Source organism: Amblyomma maculatum, chromosome 6 (genome assembly GCF_055883805.1).
Source record: "Amblyomma maculatum isolate TAMU_Amacu chromosome 6, ASM5588380v1, whole genome shotgun sequence".
In the NCBI taxonomy this organism is placed as follows: domain Eukaryota; kingdom Metazoa; phylum Arthropoda; class Arachnida; order Ixodida; family Ixodidae; genus Amblyomma; species Amblyomma maculatum.
In genome coordinates this window covers 86405793-86421779 of record NC_139349.1, presented here as the reverse complement: position 1 = coordinate 86421779, position 15987 = coordinate 86405793, and the positions used below count along the sequence as shown (strand labels likewise).

At 44.1% G+C, this 15987-nt stretch overlaps 1 protein-coding gene across 1 annotated transcript in view; it reads left to right on the top strand.

The window, feature by feature from the left end:
- Positions 1-3153: 3153 nt before the first annotated feature.
- The window catches only part of LOC146186193 (putative serine carboxypeptidase CPVL), an 18478-nt gene continuing 5644 nt past the window's right edge, over positions 3154-15987 (top strand). Inside the window, exons 1-4 of the mRNA XM_084607998.1 lie at positions 3154-3230; positions 4828-4874; positions 9534-9715; positions 12631-12961. Of these exons, the coding sequence (XP_084464124.1) occupies positions 3154-3230; positions 4828-4874; positions 9534-9715; positions 12631-12961 (637 nt within the window). The remainder of the gene's footprint in view (positions 3231-4827; positions 4875-9533; positions 9716-12630; positions 12962-15987) is intronic.

The following is a 15987-nucleotide window of genomic DNA, read 5'->3' as shown; positions in this document are numbered from 1 at the left end:
ATAACAAGGAAAATGAGATTGGGATGGAGCGCATTTGGCAACTACTCGCAGTTTATGACTAGCAAATTACCGATATCTCTCAAGAGGAAAGTGTAAAACAGTTGCATCTTACCTGTACTCACCTATGGGATAACTAGAATAGTAGCATGGGCATGTTGGTTATGCATCGTGAGGTGACAGCGCGGAACGTGGACGAAAGCACAAGATTAGAAGACGACACAACGAGCGCTCGTTGTGTCGTCTTCTAAACTTGTGCTCTCGTCCACGTTCCGCGCTGTTACCTCAAGTCACCTATGGGGCTGAAACCTGGAGGATATCAAAAGGGGTTCTACTTATTTGAGGACAATGCACAGTGCTATGGAACGAAAAATGGTAGGTGTAACGTTAAGAGATAGGAAGCGAGCAGAGTGGGTCTGAGAAATAACTCGAGGGTATGACATACTAGAGAAAATCAAGAAGAAATGGGCATGGGCAGGACATATAGTGCAAAAAAGAGGATAGCCGATGGTCCCATAGGGTAACAAACCAGATTCCGCGGGAAGGAAAGTGTAGCTGGGGACGGCAGAAAGTTAGGCAGGTGGATGAGGTTAAGGACGTTCGCAGGGGACAAGTGGATGCAACTAGCACAGGACCGAGTTAATTGGAGGAATACGGGAGAGGCATTCGCCCTGCATTGGGTATAGTCCGGCTGATGATAATCATGAACAGCCTGTAACACCCGGTTACATTCATCATTTCAGCATGCAGAGCTTTATTTTAAAATGCCTTCGCACAATGTCCAACCAAGCCTAACAATAACTGCGAGGTCTCTCAGAAATGATTTGTTATAGGTACTGTTATAGTACCGTCATGGTGCTTGCAGTAATGCATGCTTCTCACGGTGTTGAGTGTTTTTGTACATGGAAACTCGTAGTTTCGCGACGGAGGTCCTCATGACATTTCTGAGTTAGGTTGGGTTGAGTGAGCTGTATGCTACAGGTGGGATTAGTCTTGCTTATTCTTCCGGAAATTGCCCCACCATAGCGTCACTTTTACATTTTGTGAGGGATACAAGGATGTGGGCTATAGACCATAGAGATAGAGCGCAGAACTGTTAGACCCTTACAGATATCGACTGACTTACAGCGTAGCCTTTACTGGAAGAATGACCATAACCACTCACCCCTTGTCATTGACGTACGTTTTAATAACCATTTGTGAGATCCCTTCAAATTTCACTACTGAATTTACAGCTTTTTATCACACGCTTTACTTTAGTACCTTAAGGAAAAATGTCTGCTTTTATTGAGCTGTTTCAATCGGTCGCTGCTGAGTGTGAAACCCACATTATCATTGCGAAAACATTAGCATTTTGTTCCGTCTTTTCCACGGTGTAAGAGTAGTGGTCTTTTCAACGCAGATGGCCTTAAGTCAATTCGGACGCCTTTTAATAACTTCCCATCTCCCCTTCCCCTCGGACACCAAGAGTGCCGCCACGGATTGTGTCCGGTTACCCCCCCCCCCCCCCCCCCCAAGAATAACCCAAAGACCCCAACCAACCAACCAACCAACCAACCAAATTCAGGGAGCTTCGTGTAACGACACAGTGTTAATTGCAAACTCGCACGTCTGTCGACCTCTTAATGTTCAGAAACCAGAAAATAATGTAGCATCACATAAAATAACCTTCAAAAGTGAAAAAAAAAAAATGAGGCGAGGTAGCCTCAGACGGCTAGGAAACGTTTCAACAATTCCCGTTGTCGCATATTCAGGTAGTAGACTGAGGCTACCTTTCGATGCTAGATATCTTTACTCTATGTCATCAAGAAACTCATCTTACTGTCTTTTCTCTACTGTAAGCGACATTTCATAGTTCTTGCTAAAACCATTGCAGCTTATTGTAAGCCTTGATGCTGCGTTCTTAAATTCAGGGTGTGTGCTATTAACGTAGCCGGAGACAAAATGGCTTCCGTTTTCGCATAGCAAAATGGATTGGGAAAAAATAAATATATTCATTTTCATGCCAGAGGTGCCCGATCTTTGCATATACGGCACTCTTTCTTTGCTGTGCTAGGCTTTGAATACGCTGTGCGGTTTAGAGCAGGCAGGTGTATGCAGTTTCCCGCGCGCTCGATCCCGAATGCGTCATCGGATATTCACCGGCTGGCAGTACCGGCGCCGACGAGGTACAATGAACCACGCTTTATAGCTTTTCATCCTTGTCCCACACTGTTATTGGGGCACACGTGCGTATAATCACACAGCGTTCGTGTCGGTGTGAAGCTGAGATTTATTCGGATCGTGTGAGTGTTTCTTTTGCTTTTGTTTTAGCTCTGCTTAACCCTGACCGAAAACAAACCCGGAGCAAAAAAAAGGACTCATCGCTTCTATACATAACTGGGTGCATTTCCAGCGTGAAAATAAATAGACATATTGAAAGGAACGTCATAAGTGGCAGATTGATAACGTAAGTAATACGAGAAGTGGGAAGAGCAGCTGGAGAAGAGGCCAGCCTACTTCAACTATTCTCTGCCATTAATGTTTGTCATTAATGTGGTCACCAAAGCAAGACTTTTTTTTGTGTCACTTTCTTTCTTCTGCGCCAAAAGGACTCAAAGAAACAACTCAGTGAACGCCCTCAAAGCACGAGGGACTCCTTCGCCGCTTCTTCGTCATCTCTGATTGCATAGAACTAGTGGAGCAAAATTAAGCCTTTTTCAACAGCTCAGAACCCAGTGGGTTAGCTTATTATCCGTGTACTAAGGTACAAACAGCATCCGTGAAAGGCCTAGCCTTCGGCGGGTTAGGACCAATGCGTCTTTTTTTTTTTTTTTCTTTAAGAGATTTGAAGCCCTGCCGGGAAATAAAAGCACATTCGACTCCATACTCTCAAAATAAGGTGCGCACCAGCAGAAGTGTTCACTCTGTGTCACACATCTTACGAACGCACACTCGCTATCTGCGAAAATACACGAAGAGATGGATAATATATGCCTAATGATCATGTTTATTTTTTGTGTGTGCGAGTTAGATCGCGACGGTTAGTTTATCTTTCACTAGAATTAGAAGTCAATCCGCAGCCTGAAAAGTGCAGTGCCTTGAAGAAACAACGCAGAAATAATGAGCCATCCGATTCGTTGCGCCGAAAGACGTTTTTGTTCGATTTGTTGCAGAATGAAAGCACACCTTTTGGTTCTCCTTTTCGTCACCTGCAGTTTTTTATCTGGATTCGGCGCAGAGGGCAAGAAAGGGTAAGTCCTCGTAAACTGTGGCTTACGGGCTCAAGCTGTGGAAACATATCGGTGACCGCTCTATTTTCTGATGAAACCTTGGAGGTATACGTTGCAGATAATATCCTGACATTCGCATGTACGTCCAGAAATGTGCAAAATATTTTATAGTTAAAGGTTTCAGTTGAGCTCCGAATGCAATAAGAAGCTTTCAGTAAGGTTATCTTCCAAATATTGTTCCGTGGCTGATTTGTCCTCATAGCAATAATCCCTTGCATTTCGGTACATGGTCACGAACTTGAAACATTATTGGCCTATCAGCCTCTTGCCTGTAAGGTATCAACTAAGGTAATCCATAACAGACTCAGAGCAACCTCAGACGTATAAAACTAAAATAACCCACAGGTTTACGTAAAGGCTACTCAGCATACACCATATAAAAAAAATCAATCAGATTGAAATAAACGCGAAGAAAATTATCGACCCCTTATACCAGGCGTTTCGTGGAAGCCAGCCAATAATATGTTTAAAATAGGCTTTTTGCAGGTGTGAGAACAGCTTCTTCAGTACTGACCGTCAGTACTGACGGATGTCAGAAAACAAAATCTAGGGTGGTAACTAGTACACCGATTGTCTAATTTCTGACTACTTCACTTCGTTGCCTGGTTGCAATTGAACACCTGTAAGCGGCTGTTAGCAATGACCTTGTCAAATTTCGAAAATACGATTTCCCTCACAGCTATGGCCCAACAAAATGTGCTAATTTCGCGCCAAACGATAGGACCTTTCGAAATGCCCACTTTCTAAGACACGCTCCAGTGACATGTTTCAATAGCGCCTGTGCCCGATTCGGTGGAGCAGGAACACAATTCGAACTCGATTCGGTTTGCAAAGAGAACTTCTCGCACACATCTAGTAATAATGGCTTCGGTTCAGCAATAAATCTTCAAATCTTTTCGTACTTTGCGGATTAAGCCTAAAGCTCTGGACACTTGAACAGGTATATATATATATATATATATATATATATATATATATATATATATATATATATATATATATATATATATATATATATATATATATATCACTCTGACGACTGCTTGTTCTGCTCTTCTCCGCCCTGGCAAGGATCAAACTTGCGGGGAGAGGTGATGATAAGGCAAAGGCCTCGGTGAGCCTCTGTTTAGACGATCTTTTCGCAAGTTAGCCCTTCAATGCATAGGATGAGAGAAAAGGCGGCCATCGCGCAAGCTAGTTAAGTATTTGGGCGGCTGCAGGCTTGTTCAAGTCAAAATGCATGTCCCATGCATTACACCATGTGGCAATCTGTTTAGGTGTCCTTGCAATTGCATGCCCCAATACAGCACGCAGTCGCCCGCGAAGAGGCGTATACAAGAGGAAACCTCATCACATATATCGTAAGTATAGAGCAAGGACAATGGGGTTCCATCGCTTCTCATATCGGCACAAAGCAATGCAGAAAAAAAAAATTGTTTTGAATGGAACTGGTCGCAGCGTTGCAAAGAGAACGCGACCACGGTATGTGACACAGAAAGTAAATATTTCCGCAGCTATTTTGCTCTGAAGCTATGTTTACAATTTCTCATTTTCGCAGGAAAGCTGAATCATCCGGCAATGACGCAAATAACAACGCAGATGAAGGTAACAGTACTGTCTAACCTTCCCTTGATAACAGTGGCAGCACATATTCGTTAAATTTTTTGTGATTCCCTCAGTGAAACCCTCTCCTATAGGCTACGTAAGCGCATACGTACGACTTATATAGCGAGGCTTGTAAGGCTATATACGACTTTATAACGTTATATTGAGGCTCTATGTCTGTTGGTGCTTCACATAATGTGGCATGGTAATGAGTATGTGCAAAGTAATAGAAGCACACATAGAGCGATCAGGGAGTAAAGTGCTACGCGAACGAGGATCCGCAAGCGGCTGACGGGAACATGGAAGCGTCATATGCCTAAATAGGGATCTTAAATTCCCCTGAAATTTTAACGGGGTGGAATATGTTTCTCACAAGAAAAACGCGCCCACGTCGACCACCTTCCACACCGAACGAGGTCGACGAGGCATATCGGAGGCGCTTCTAGGTGTCACGCCGGCGCCTCTTAAGAGTAGAGAACTGAAACAATTACAAGGGTTCAACGCTGCTGACCCAAATATTGAGCGAAAGCATTGGCTGCTGGTGACCGAGCGTTCTTCTTCTTCTCTCATTCTTCTTCCTCAGCCCACATATAATGCCCGCTTTAACCAACCCATATGAATTTTCCTTAGTGGCCTATAGGGTAACGTGAATGCCAGGGTCCTAGCAGGCTGATTCTGACATAACCGTCCCATGTGGAACGAGAGACCCAAGTTGGCAGCTCCTGCCAGCCCGTGTGTCACGTGGGGTGTGACGTCACAGTGTCACGTGAGTAAGGCGTAACTGCGGCCGGGTCACACGAAGGCTTGAAAATGCGAGTAGTACTGCTTTCGCAATAAAAGGATAGACGGTCAGTTAAAGGGCAGTTATGAAGGAAAATATAGAGCCGGTTCTAACTGCGCATGTATATATATATATATATATATATATATATATATATATATATATATATATATATATATATATATATATATATATATATATATATATATATATATATATATATATATATATATATATATATATATATATGTCTTTCAAGTTCATTACCTTATACCTCTGTAACATGAACACTTTCAAACCTCATTGAACTCGATCTGCGATGAGGTTTTCAAAAAAGATTGAAGCATCGTGTGCCGCACGGCGGTTTTGAATTACCATTGAGAAGTTTCCTTGGTGTGCGTTATAGGTGGCGCGTGAAAACTATAAAACATTTCTTAACATAAACAAGCATAATGTTCTAAGAATATTCCATCGCGCATTTCAATACGGCTCTTTTTTAATAATTGAGGTTTTATCGCATCCATTCGTTTTTATTTTTAGACCTCGGTTATGATGAGGCTATCGATGCCGGCTCACGAATGTGCTTGAAAAAAAAAAAAAACGCGCGCTTGGGGAAGCGTGTGCAAGCCAAGCAGGCTGGCGCAAAGTTGCCAAGTGACAGCCTCGATCTGCATTGAGTCGCAGATCTAGTTCAATGATAATCAAAAATGTTCGTGTGAGAGAGCTATTATCCTGTCGCAAACCTAGATTACCTGAATAACTGCGCTTAAGTACTGCATTACCGACATCGTAATTGTCCCCCAATTTTTTCCGTATACATTTCCGCTCAATTCCAGCACATTTTCCCCCTTTCCTGTCGTGTAGGAACACAGCGTAGGCGGTCTTCACATGGCTATAACAGCATGGAGCCGTGCGACGTTCGTGTGCGGGTTCTCTTGCACAGAGTACGTTTGCAGACCTAGGCTAACGGTATCTAGTTTTCCCCTGTCCTCTGTTTTACACCGACTAATACAAAGTGTTCGGCTAAAATTGTAGGGGCTCACCAGCAGTAAAAGAAGAAGCAATTCCGTCGTGCACTCAAGGAAACATCATCGCTCCGAGGCTGATCATGCACGAAGTCTTTCCGACGGCCGCCATTTTCACTCGACTACGGAGCCGCCTTTGATTCGCCAAAACCGCCACTAGGTTAGCCGCCATATACCTTGATTTAGCGAAGAAATGACGCGTGATCCGAAAGCTACGTTTCTCATGCTGGCCCGAGGGAAAAGGGAAGTATTGCGTACAGGAGCAGAAGCGCCTGCAGGGAGTGGAGGCCTCTGGCGCGGAAACTGCAGACTGCGCTCGCGTTTGAGACGGCGCTACCACTGAGGCATCCTACTCATATAGAAAGGGACTGTACGTGATTACACTAGTTACATTACACTAGTTACAGAGCCAGCCGTCGGCGAAGCGCTTTTGGCCATCTAAGTCACCTTAGTCAGCTCAGTGTATAAATGTCGTGGCAGTGGAGAGCACAGGAGTGATTCGCACACCAGTCCCATACTGTGTCAATGCCTGACGTGGTAGGTACTGCGTCGTTTGCGTGCGTGTGTGTGTGCGTTTGCGTGCGTGCGTGTGTGTGTGCGTTTGCGTGCGTGCGTGTGTGTGTGCCTGTGTGCGTGTGCCTGTGTGCGTTTGCGTGCGTGCGTGTGTGTGTGCCTGTGTGCGTGTGCCTGTGTGCGTTTGCGTGCGTGCGTGTGTGTGTGCCTGTGTGCGTGTGCGTGCGTGCGTGTGTGTGTGTGTGTGTGTGTGTGTGTGTGTGTGTGTGTGTGTGTGTGTGTGTGTGTGTGTGTGTGTGTGTGTGTGTGTGTGTGTGTGTGTGTGTGTGTGTGTGTGTGTGTGTGTGTGTGTGTGTGTGTGTGTGTGTGTGTGTGTGTGTGTGTGTGTGTGTGTGTGTGTGTGTGTGTGTGTGTGTGTGTGTGCGCGCGTGTGTGCGCGCGCGTGTGTGTGTGTGTGTGTGTGCGTGCGCGTGTGCGCATGCGCGCGCAACGACGCATGAAACATAACAGATTACATTATTGACTTTTTCTGCTGTTCGCTACTCTTTTTCTAGATTCTACTTTTAGTTAAGTCAAAACTCAATTTAACAAAATCTGATCTCGATTTGACGAAGATATCCAATTCTCCCTCAGACGCTCATAGGTTTCAATGTTTTAACTCAAAATAACGAAGTCTATTTCGTAACCTACCCCGATTTAATTAACCTTTTTTCGATACAATAAAGTAAAAAGGTAAATTTTTGAGAACGCGTAAGTATTTATTGATTCAGAGCCAGCGGTAACATCTCGGAGCACCTTCTTCCCCACTTTTACCAAACTGCGGTGTGCAGAATGATACTTTCAATTTTGAACTTAATTCATCAGATAGCGGGTGAAATTTTGGATGCCCCTCATTTGCTGCGACTGCTTGCCGAAACACACAACGAGGGGAAAACAAATGCTAGATGCACTTAAATTTTAACAAGAATTCGTACGGTAGTTGCTTACAATGTGTACGCGAGCGAAAATAACCAACTAAACTCGTATACAAATTTGTAGCCCCTTGGAGCGTCTTCTTGTAGAGGTAACAATTGTGTTTTGTGTTCACACGCGCTAGAAGTGTTGGTTGCTTCCGCAATTCCATTTTCGGCGCAATTAAGCTTTGACTATATGATGCTACGGTACATTCCTGAATGCCAAATTAAGGGACAAAGAAATGCCTCACTTAGTTCAAAGAAGTTCCCGATTTTACGAAATAATTTGTAGCCCCCCAATTTCGTTAAATTATCAGGTTTTAACTGCATTGACATGCATAACCTGCCAATACATTTGCAGTATCGTCGCTAGACTTCTCATAAGCAACCGTGCTGTGATCCCATAGCAACGCGTCCTACTATTCACCACAAGTTGCACGGTTCGACTATTGGCCTTTTTGACGAAATCAGACTATATTGGCACTTTTACCAAAACATTACGACTTCAAACAAAAGCCATGTGTGAAGATGCTTCTATATTGTTATTCTTGTACTGAGGAATATACGTATATGAAATACGGAAATAGCTATAGGGACAGTGCTCAGAATGTTCAGTGTCTCTTTTCTAACTTTTTTCATGGCTAGCTAAGCTGTAGAAGTAAAACTTCGTCGGGCTAGTTGGCTCGTGTTCTCTTGACTGAGCGTGAGAGGACGGAGACAAAGTATGCTCAGAAATGGCATGACAATGGCACTGAATTTGAGCCTATTTTAACTCTCCTGGTCGCCTTAAACAGTTAGTGAGCTGAACTAATTTCTGATACATAGATCGTCTTCATGACCAGCGGAATAAAATACTCTCATGAGAGTTTTCTAACTTCGACTAGACATCGTATTTGGTCCAAAAAGAACAAAACTATGAACGGTTGTACAAAAAAATTTCAAGAATACGTTTAAGACTTAGTTGCATTAATGTGAAAGCACTTCTCTTATTGTGACCGCTATCACTATTATTACCGCTCCATTATTTCAGCGGAGAACTTGTTACATCTGGGTAGGAGGCCTCTTTAACTAGGTCTTCAGGAATACGACTATGCTCACTGCACAGCGGGCAAGTGCTTTGCGGTTTGAGCTTCGTGAAAACGAGGATGTTTACTGCAGAGCGCGGGCGTGTGTTGCAGTTTTAGACGAGGCGTAACCGGCTGCGCGGTGATAGTATAATGCCGTCGCGCCTGGGCCAGGGAAGCTGATCAGCTCGGATGGTGGTTCATTTCCTGGTGGTGACACAATTTTTTAAGTATCGGTGCGAAGGACAGTTTCTGGTCACGTACGAATCATGAGGCAAGAAATGTTTTCGAATTAAAACAACAGGCCTTTCTGACCAACCCAGTTGACGAAGGCGAGCCCCTCTTCTTGACACCTCTGATTGAAGCCGGCAAGTACGACGAGGCATTGGAGAAAAGCAAGGTTGGCAGCCTCGGTGACCTCCCAGGTGTGCTGAGCTACTCTGGCTTCATTACGGTCAACAAGGAACTGGGTAACAATCTCTTCTTCTGGTTCGTCCCTGCACAGGTAAGACCCATGTTTAAAAATTTATCTTCCATGCTCCCTCAATGTCTGCACTTTATGCTACTGGCAGTAGTGCTGAAACATTGATACAGTAGTGGTGTACTAGACGGCAAAGGATTGGTCACAAAATGACACCTTTTCATATCAAGTTGGCAGATGTTACGGCGAACGTAATTTACAAGTGTCATATTTTGTTAAACATAAGAGAGAAGCCAGAAGTGAATGAAACAAAAACAAACATGCCTCAAGAAATATTCCTCTTAGTTTTATCTTCCTTTTTGTTAGAGCGACAAAGCGATAGAAAATCAATTTTAGAAGTTCACGCGATGATTAAAACAAATAAAAAAAGGGTGCATACAAACGCACGACATGGGCATATGGTGTGCGATCCTATACAACTGATTAGTTTGAGCAGCAGCCATTTTCTGCTTTCGGAAGTATTCATGCTGACTCTATCAGCTCCCAAAAGGAACTCGCCAGCATGAAGCCGCCATCAAACAACCATGAGTTCACCTCGGGCGGAAAAAGGCCATATGTGGCCTTTGTTTTCGCCGATGACCCCTTTTCCAAGCATTTCACCTCCGAAAAGCCGAGCACCAGGCCTAGGTAAATCTCGTAATCGGTGAGTACCCAGTGGCACCAGGGATCTAACCTGGTACGTCCTCAATGCGATTCGGATGCCAAGGCCTAGAAGGTGCAGAGCCTGTGACTGGCAATACTAAAGCCATGTATCCATGCTTAATTTTTAATTATGAAAGACACAAAATGGTTATGTGGCTTTCTTGGAAGAGTATTTCATATTCTTGTTTCTTGCTATGACGGGCCGTATACACTTGGAATGTCAACCATGTGTATTTATTTATTTACCTAAAGTTACTTAAATATTTATTTATTTATTTATTTATTTATTTATTTATTTATTTATTTATTTATTTATTTATTTATTTATTTATTTATTTATTTATTTATTTATTTATTTATTTATTTATTTATTTATTTATTTATTTATTTATTTATTTATTTATTTATTTATTTATTTATTCCTCAAATGCCCCTGTTGAGGTATTACAAGAAGGGTGGGCTGTTACAATTCATTGACAAGTATTGCAATGAATGCTAGCATTCATTGCAATACTCGCCAAGTGTAATGGATTAGCGTGATGAACTGCGTCGGCAGGAAGGCGATTCCAGTCATTTGCTTCCTGGACGAACAAAAGCATCCAGCAGCTGGTTTCCTTGCACCATTTAAGTTAGAAAACGCTGCTTACTGACAGTTGTTGTTTATACTATAATCAAAAATCAAAAATTCAAGTCAGCATTTGTGCTTCACTCAACAAGGCTGAAACGCTCTATTAGCAATAAAGATGCCCAAACCAGGATGGGGATCGCTTTCGATGTCACCAGCCAGTGACACTAGTTGTAGCTGACCCGGTGCACCTTGTGACAGCTGTTCCTTGCACACTATCTCACGATGACTAAGAAACCGGCTCAAGCTCTTACTTATAACATAGTTTGAACTTTCGATCCGTATATTCACCCAAATCTATCTGATGTTAATGACTGACATGCTGTGATGCAAAATACTGAGAGCTGCGCCACGTGATCTGAGATAATTGTTGAAGAACAAAAACGGTAATCATTTCCCAGGTACACAAAACCCAAATGCACAACACTGCTAAAATGTCCGCGGCGAGAAGTCAACATTGCTTAGAAGCACAGCGATGTTTCACGAGTGTGGGACGTCAACAGAAACGGGCGTGAAGTGTCTCATTCAAATGTAGCAGCTTTTATTATCTAGTTTTATTCAACACTACACCCTACTTATTCTGTTGCTTATCTTTCACAATGCATGTTTTCCTGCTTGTTGTTGTTGTTGTTTTTCTGGAGGTCTAAGTGATTACTCTTGCGGCAAGATTCATCCCTTTTTCGCAGCCTTAAGTGTCAGCTAGGCTTGGCTGATTTTCCGCGGCTCGCACATATTCGCGGGGTATTTGCGAAACGGTATGTGCCTCAATGTCATTTTTTATAAAAATTTTAACTGTCCATATTACAAGTATTTGGTGCAAAAGCAGCTGTCCCATCTCCTTGACAGCACGAATCAAGAAAATTTCATCTGTACAATTTAAAAAGTCTTGAACGTACTGTCGATGCTACTTACACCCCTCGTACAGCGAAGCAGCTAGGGCGCCACGAGACACAAGAGACGCATAGCAATGGACGCCGCAACAAATTACACAAAAAAAGCAAGCATGGTGAACACGACGGGGCCTAACCCGCGAACAAATATCATTCTCGCTGCCCTGATTGCCCCGGTGTAAAAAGCCCATGGCCGTTAGCGGGCGCCTCACAATAAATAATAAAAATAAACTAATAATAAAAAGCCAGCTTGTGTACAAGGCACCAGAGTGCCTTGAGATAAAAAACCGGTGAGCCGGGCGATGCAAAACTGACACGTTTTCTTCACTTCATCGGTGAAAAAAAAAACTACAGTAGTGTCTGCAATGCATTCCCCACGACAGCATCTATTTCCAAACGCATCCGGACAAACTGAAAACAAAAGGTCGCAATCCCGATAACGTCATCCTGAATACACAAGTACATCGTCATTGAAGGAAGTTCTAAAGGATGAAATTCCCGCTGGCCAGAAGGAGAGTGCGAGAATTCTCGTGTGCAGCTTAAAACAGCGAAAGCGACGACGATTATTTCAGAAAAGTCCCTTAAGATTGTACCCTAAGTGCAAAATATTCTTTTCAAGCTCCGAACAGTTGTCAAACGTTTTCTCACTATGACCACCCTTGAACCTAGTCCATACAGGCTCGCGCTTCTATAGTCGACACCCATTCTGCAAGGTTCTGATGCCGAATGGAGCTACAAGTATAGTGCGCCCTGCCACTCTCAAACTCGTCTGTCGTTCACAGGAAAACCCCGACCAGGCGCCAGTGATGCTGTGGCTCCAGGGAGGACCAGGCGCGTCTTCGCTCATGGGACTATTCCTGGAGCACGGCCCTTACTACTTGGACGAGAACATAGAGGCGCAGCCGCGCCAGATTACCTGGACACGCAGCGTTTCAGTTATCTACGTGGACAACCCCGTCGGTGCTGGCTTTAGCTACACGCAGAGTGAGGAAGGCTACGCCCGCGACGTGTCCGACGTGAGCAAGGATATGCTGGAGTTCCTGCAGCAGTTCTTCACCCTCTTCGACAGTTACGCTTCCCATGACTTTTACATGGCCGGGGAATCGTACGCTGGTGAGAGAAAAATTCCAAAAAAAGCAGTCCTTTAAATTTTCAAAAAGAAGAGTTTTCTTGTTCTTTCTTTCTTTCTTTCCTTCTTTCTTTCTTTCTTTCAGTTTTTTTTTTTTTTTTGACAGGAAAGTTGCTGAACACAGTCTTGCAGCCTGCTTGTGTTTCTCGTAATTATTGCTTGCATTTTTTCCCTAATATGAATGGCTAACTTCCTCAACTTTGTACCCTCTTACAACGTTTGATTACGCACCAAAGTAACCCCTATAGTGTAGCAAATTCACAGCCGCTACAAACTGGAAACGGAATAACGAAAGAAAGGAAATACTCAGCGCGTTTAAATTGCTTCTTACGCTGCAAAAAAAAAAAAAAAAAATCTCAGGAAGGTAACACGTGCGTGGAAAACAGTGTGTAGACACGTGGTCAAATTTTATTCTTATAAAGATGAATAAACCCAGCTGTTTGGCGTTTCGTTTTCTCTCTTCGACCTGTTTGTACCACAGCAAGCCACCTTTAAGCGCAGCAGTCATGCACAGCCAAGAGAATCGGGAGATGTGGTGTTGAAACATGAGCCCTCATCGACGTTTAGGGATCTAGGCGCGTTCAACAGGTTGTATACATTACCTTCGCACGCAGAAACACATGCGCAATTACTTTGCAGGCAGAAGGACAACTCTCTAAACTATAATAGCAGAGACACATTACTTTCCTGCAACTCGCTCTTGCGACGCTCGCGTCGGATTCTCGGCCCTGCAGTTAGTTATAGTTTCTGCTAGGGGGCCTCAGTGCAACGTCGCTTTTAAATTTTTGTCTGAAATAAGAGTTTGATGCCCGGCTATTCGTTTCGTCCATGAAAGTTATTGAAATGCCGCTCTCAGGAATTACACTTTGTAGTAATGTTTTAGTGGAGATGTGGCCCAGAGCAGTGATGAAGTCACCAATTTTCTTGTGTTAATTCTACTAGCTCTATATTTGGTCTGACATTATCGACCATTTCCACAGGTGGTCAATTCGTCTCAAACTAGAAAGCCGTGCGGAAAAGAAGTAGTATGCTTTCATTGCAAAAATGTATGCGTCGTTTTTGCCTCGAACTTTTGAATCTCGCAAAAGGAAGTGACCGGTTCGTGTGTTACCCGTCACAGTCATTGTTAAAGGGCCACTGTCCAGGGAAGGCCCTTTTAAGAAAAAGAGCCCAGTGTTTCGATCAGGTACCGGAGATAGTCTGTGCAAAATTCTACAGCGACACGCGCGCCGCAAAGCATCGAAAATACAATTCAAAGCTCCCTCATGCTCTCCTTTGAGAAGCCAGCTTCACCGCTTCCTGCGCTGGCCCGACGGGCCCCGATAATGACGTACGTACCGGGAACGACGTCCATTGGTCCGTCTCGCTGACTGACGGGAGAAGGATGGGTGTCTACCGCTCCCAGCGCGCTTTTCCCTCGCCACGGCCAGACTGAATCCAGCGGCGCGCGCTCCCTCGACCGTTTTTTTTTTTTTTTTCGCGCTCGCGGAGAGCCACGCCCCACCTCCCGCCAAACGCGGAGGAGGAAGGGGAATTTGTATTGCGGAGGCTAGACGACCTCGGGCAGGAGAATGAAAAACCTTTGCGAGGGAACGGAAGGAGAGAGGCAGGATAGAATCGGGTGATTGCGGTGGCTGTAACTGCGTTATTAGTTACTCTTTTCAAAAACATTTTGCGGCCTTGCGTTCCAGGGGCGAAGTCTCACAGTCAGCGGGGAAGAAAATATTTTCGACCGGAGGGTGGACAGTGGGCCTTTAAAATAGAAGAAGAGTGGTCCTGAAAAAATTTTAACGCTTCGATGTTCCTGGCAAGCGCACTGTGCGCGTCTGTCTTGAGAGAAGATTCCCTTGGTTATAACTATACACAGGGTTGAACGCGTAGTCTTATGATGCGTCATCGCTCCGAAACGTCTCTATAAGACTCTCCGTGAGCATGGGTGCGGAGGTTAAAAGTAGTTAACAAAGGCGCGTTAACATTACGTCTTAGCAAAGGGTGCTCGCCTCGGCTATTGGCGTAAAGGAAGCAATAGAAGGACATATGGAAGGGGCAGAGACATAAGCAAAACAGGCAAATGCAACACTGGCTTTCTCTGTGTTTGCTGACTTACGCACCGTAGTGTATCCGCAGTCGTTTATTCCTTTGTGTTCGACGACAATCACGTGCGCAGGGTGTTCACACTCTTTTCGACATCATTAGTATTTAGCTAAGCGAAGACCTGCTCATATATTTTGCCGTTTGAATCAAGCTGTCAGGATGCGATAAAGAGGCAGCTTCCTGAGATGAACACATTAGGAATGGGCAGCTTGTACAAGTCTGCTGCCATTATTGGTGACTCAGAAATGAAGGCACATAAAAGGAAAAGAGCGTACATTTCAGGCCCATGGAATTGCCTCCTACTGACTTAATCTTACCGCGCGTCGCATTGTCCGCTAGACGAATCACTGTACGTCAGCAAAACAGAAAGGCGGAATCAACACACAAGTATAGAATGTGTTTTCAATATATGCAAACTTCCACATCATAAAGCCACAGGGCCGTTAAATGCTTTCATTACAGGGCTAACCGAAGCTGCCTTTTCTTTCTCTTGAGCTTACAAGAGTAACGAAAGAGAGGAGACAGACGGCAAATAGCTGAATTAATGCATCTTGAAAGACACCCTCCGCACTTCTGCTAAAGCGCACAGCTACTGCACCTGACCATTCAAAAGGAGTGGAGCAGCACATAACGTTTCAATATTAAAAGCAAAGTATTGGCACAGATCTGTGACCTAGCAAATGTACAGCAGTTCAAAAGAAAGCCATCGTATGCGAGGGATACTTCTTTTTTCTTAAGAAATGCTTACTAAATATAGCAATCGCAATTAATAGGACATGATCCCAAGGGCAGCGCTAAAAAGAAAGGCTATATAGGAGCCACAATAGGCTAGACAACGCCATGTTCAACAGAGCGGCACTTCGACGCTTGGGGAAGCTGCTGCCGCACAATCACGCGAGTTGCTCTGAGTGGAGTC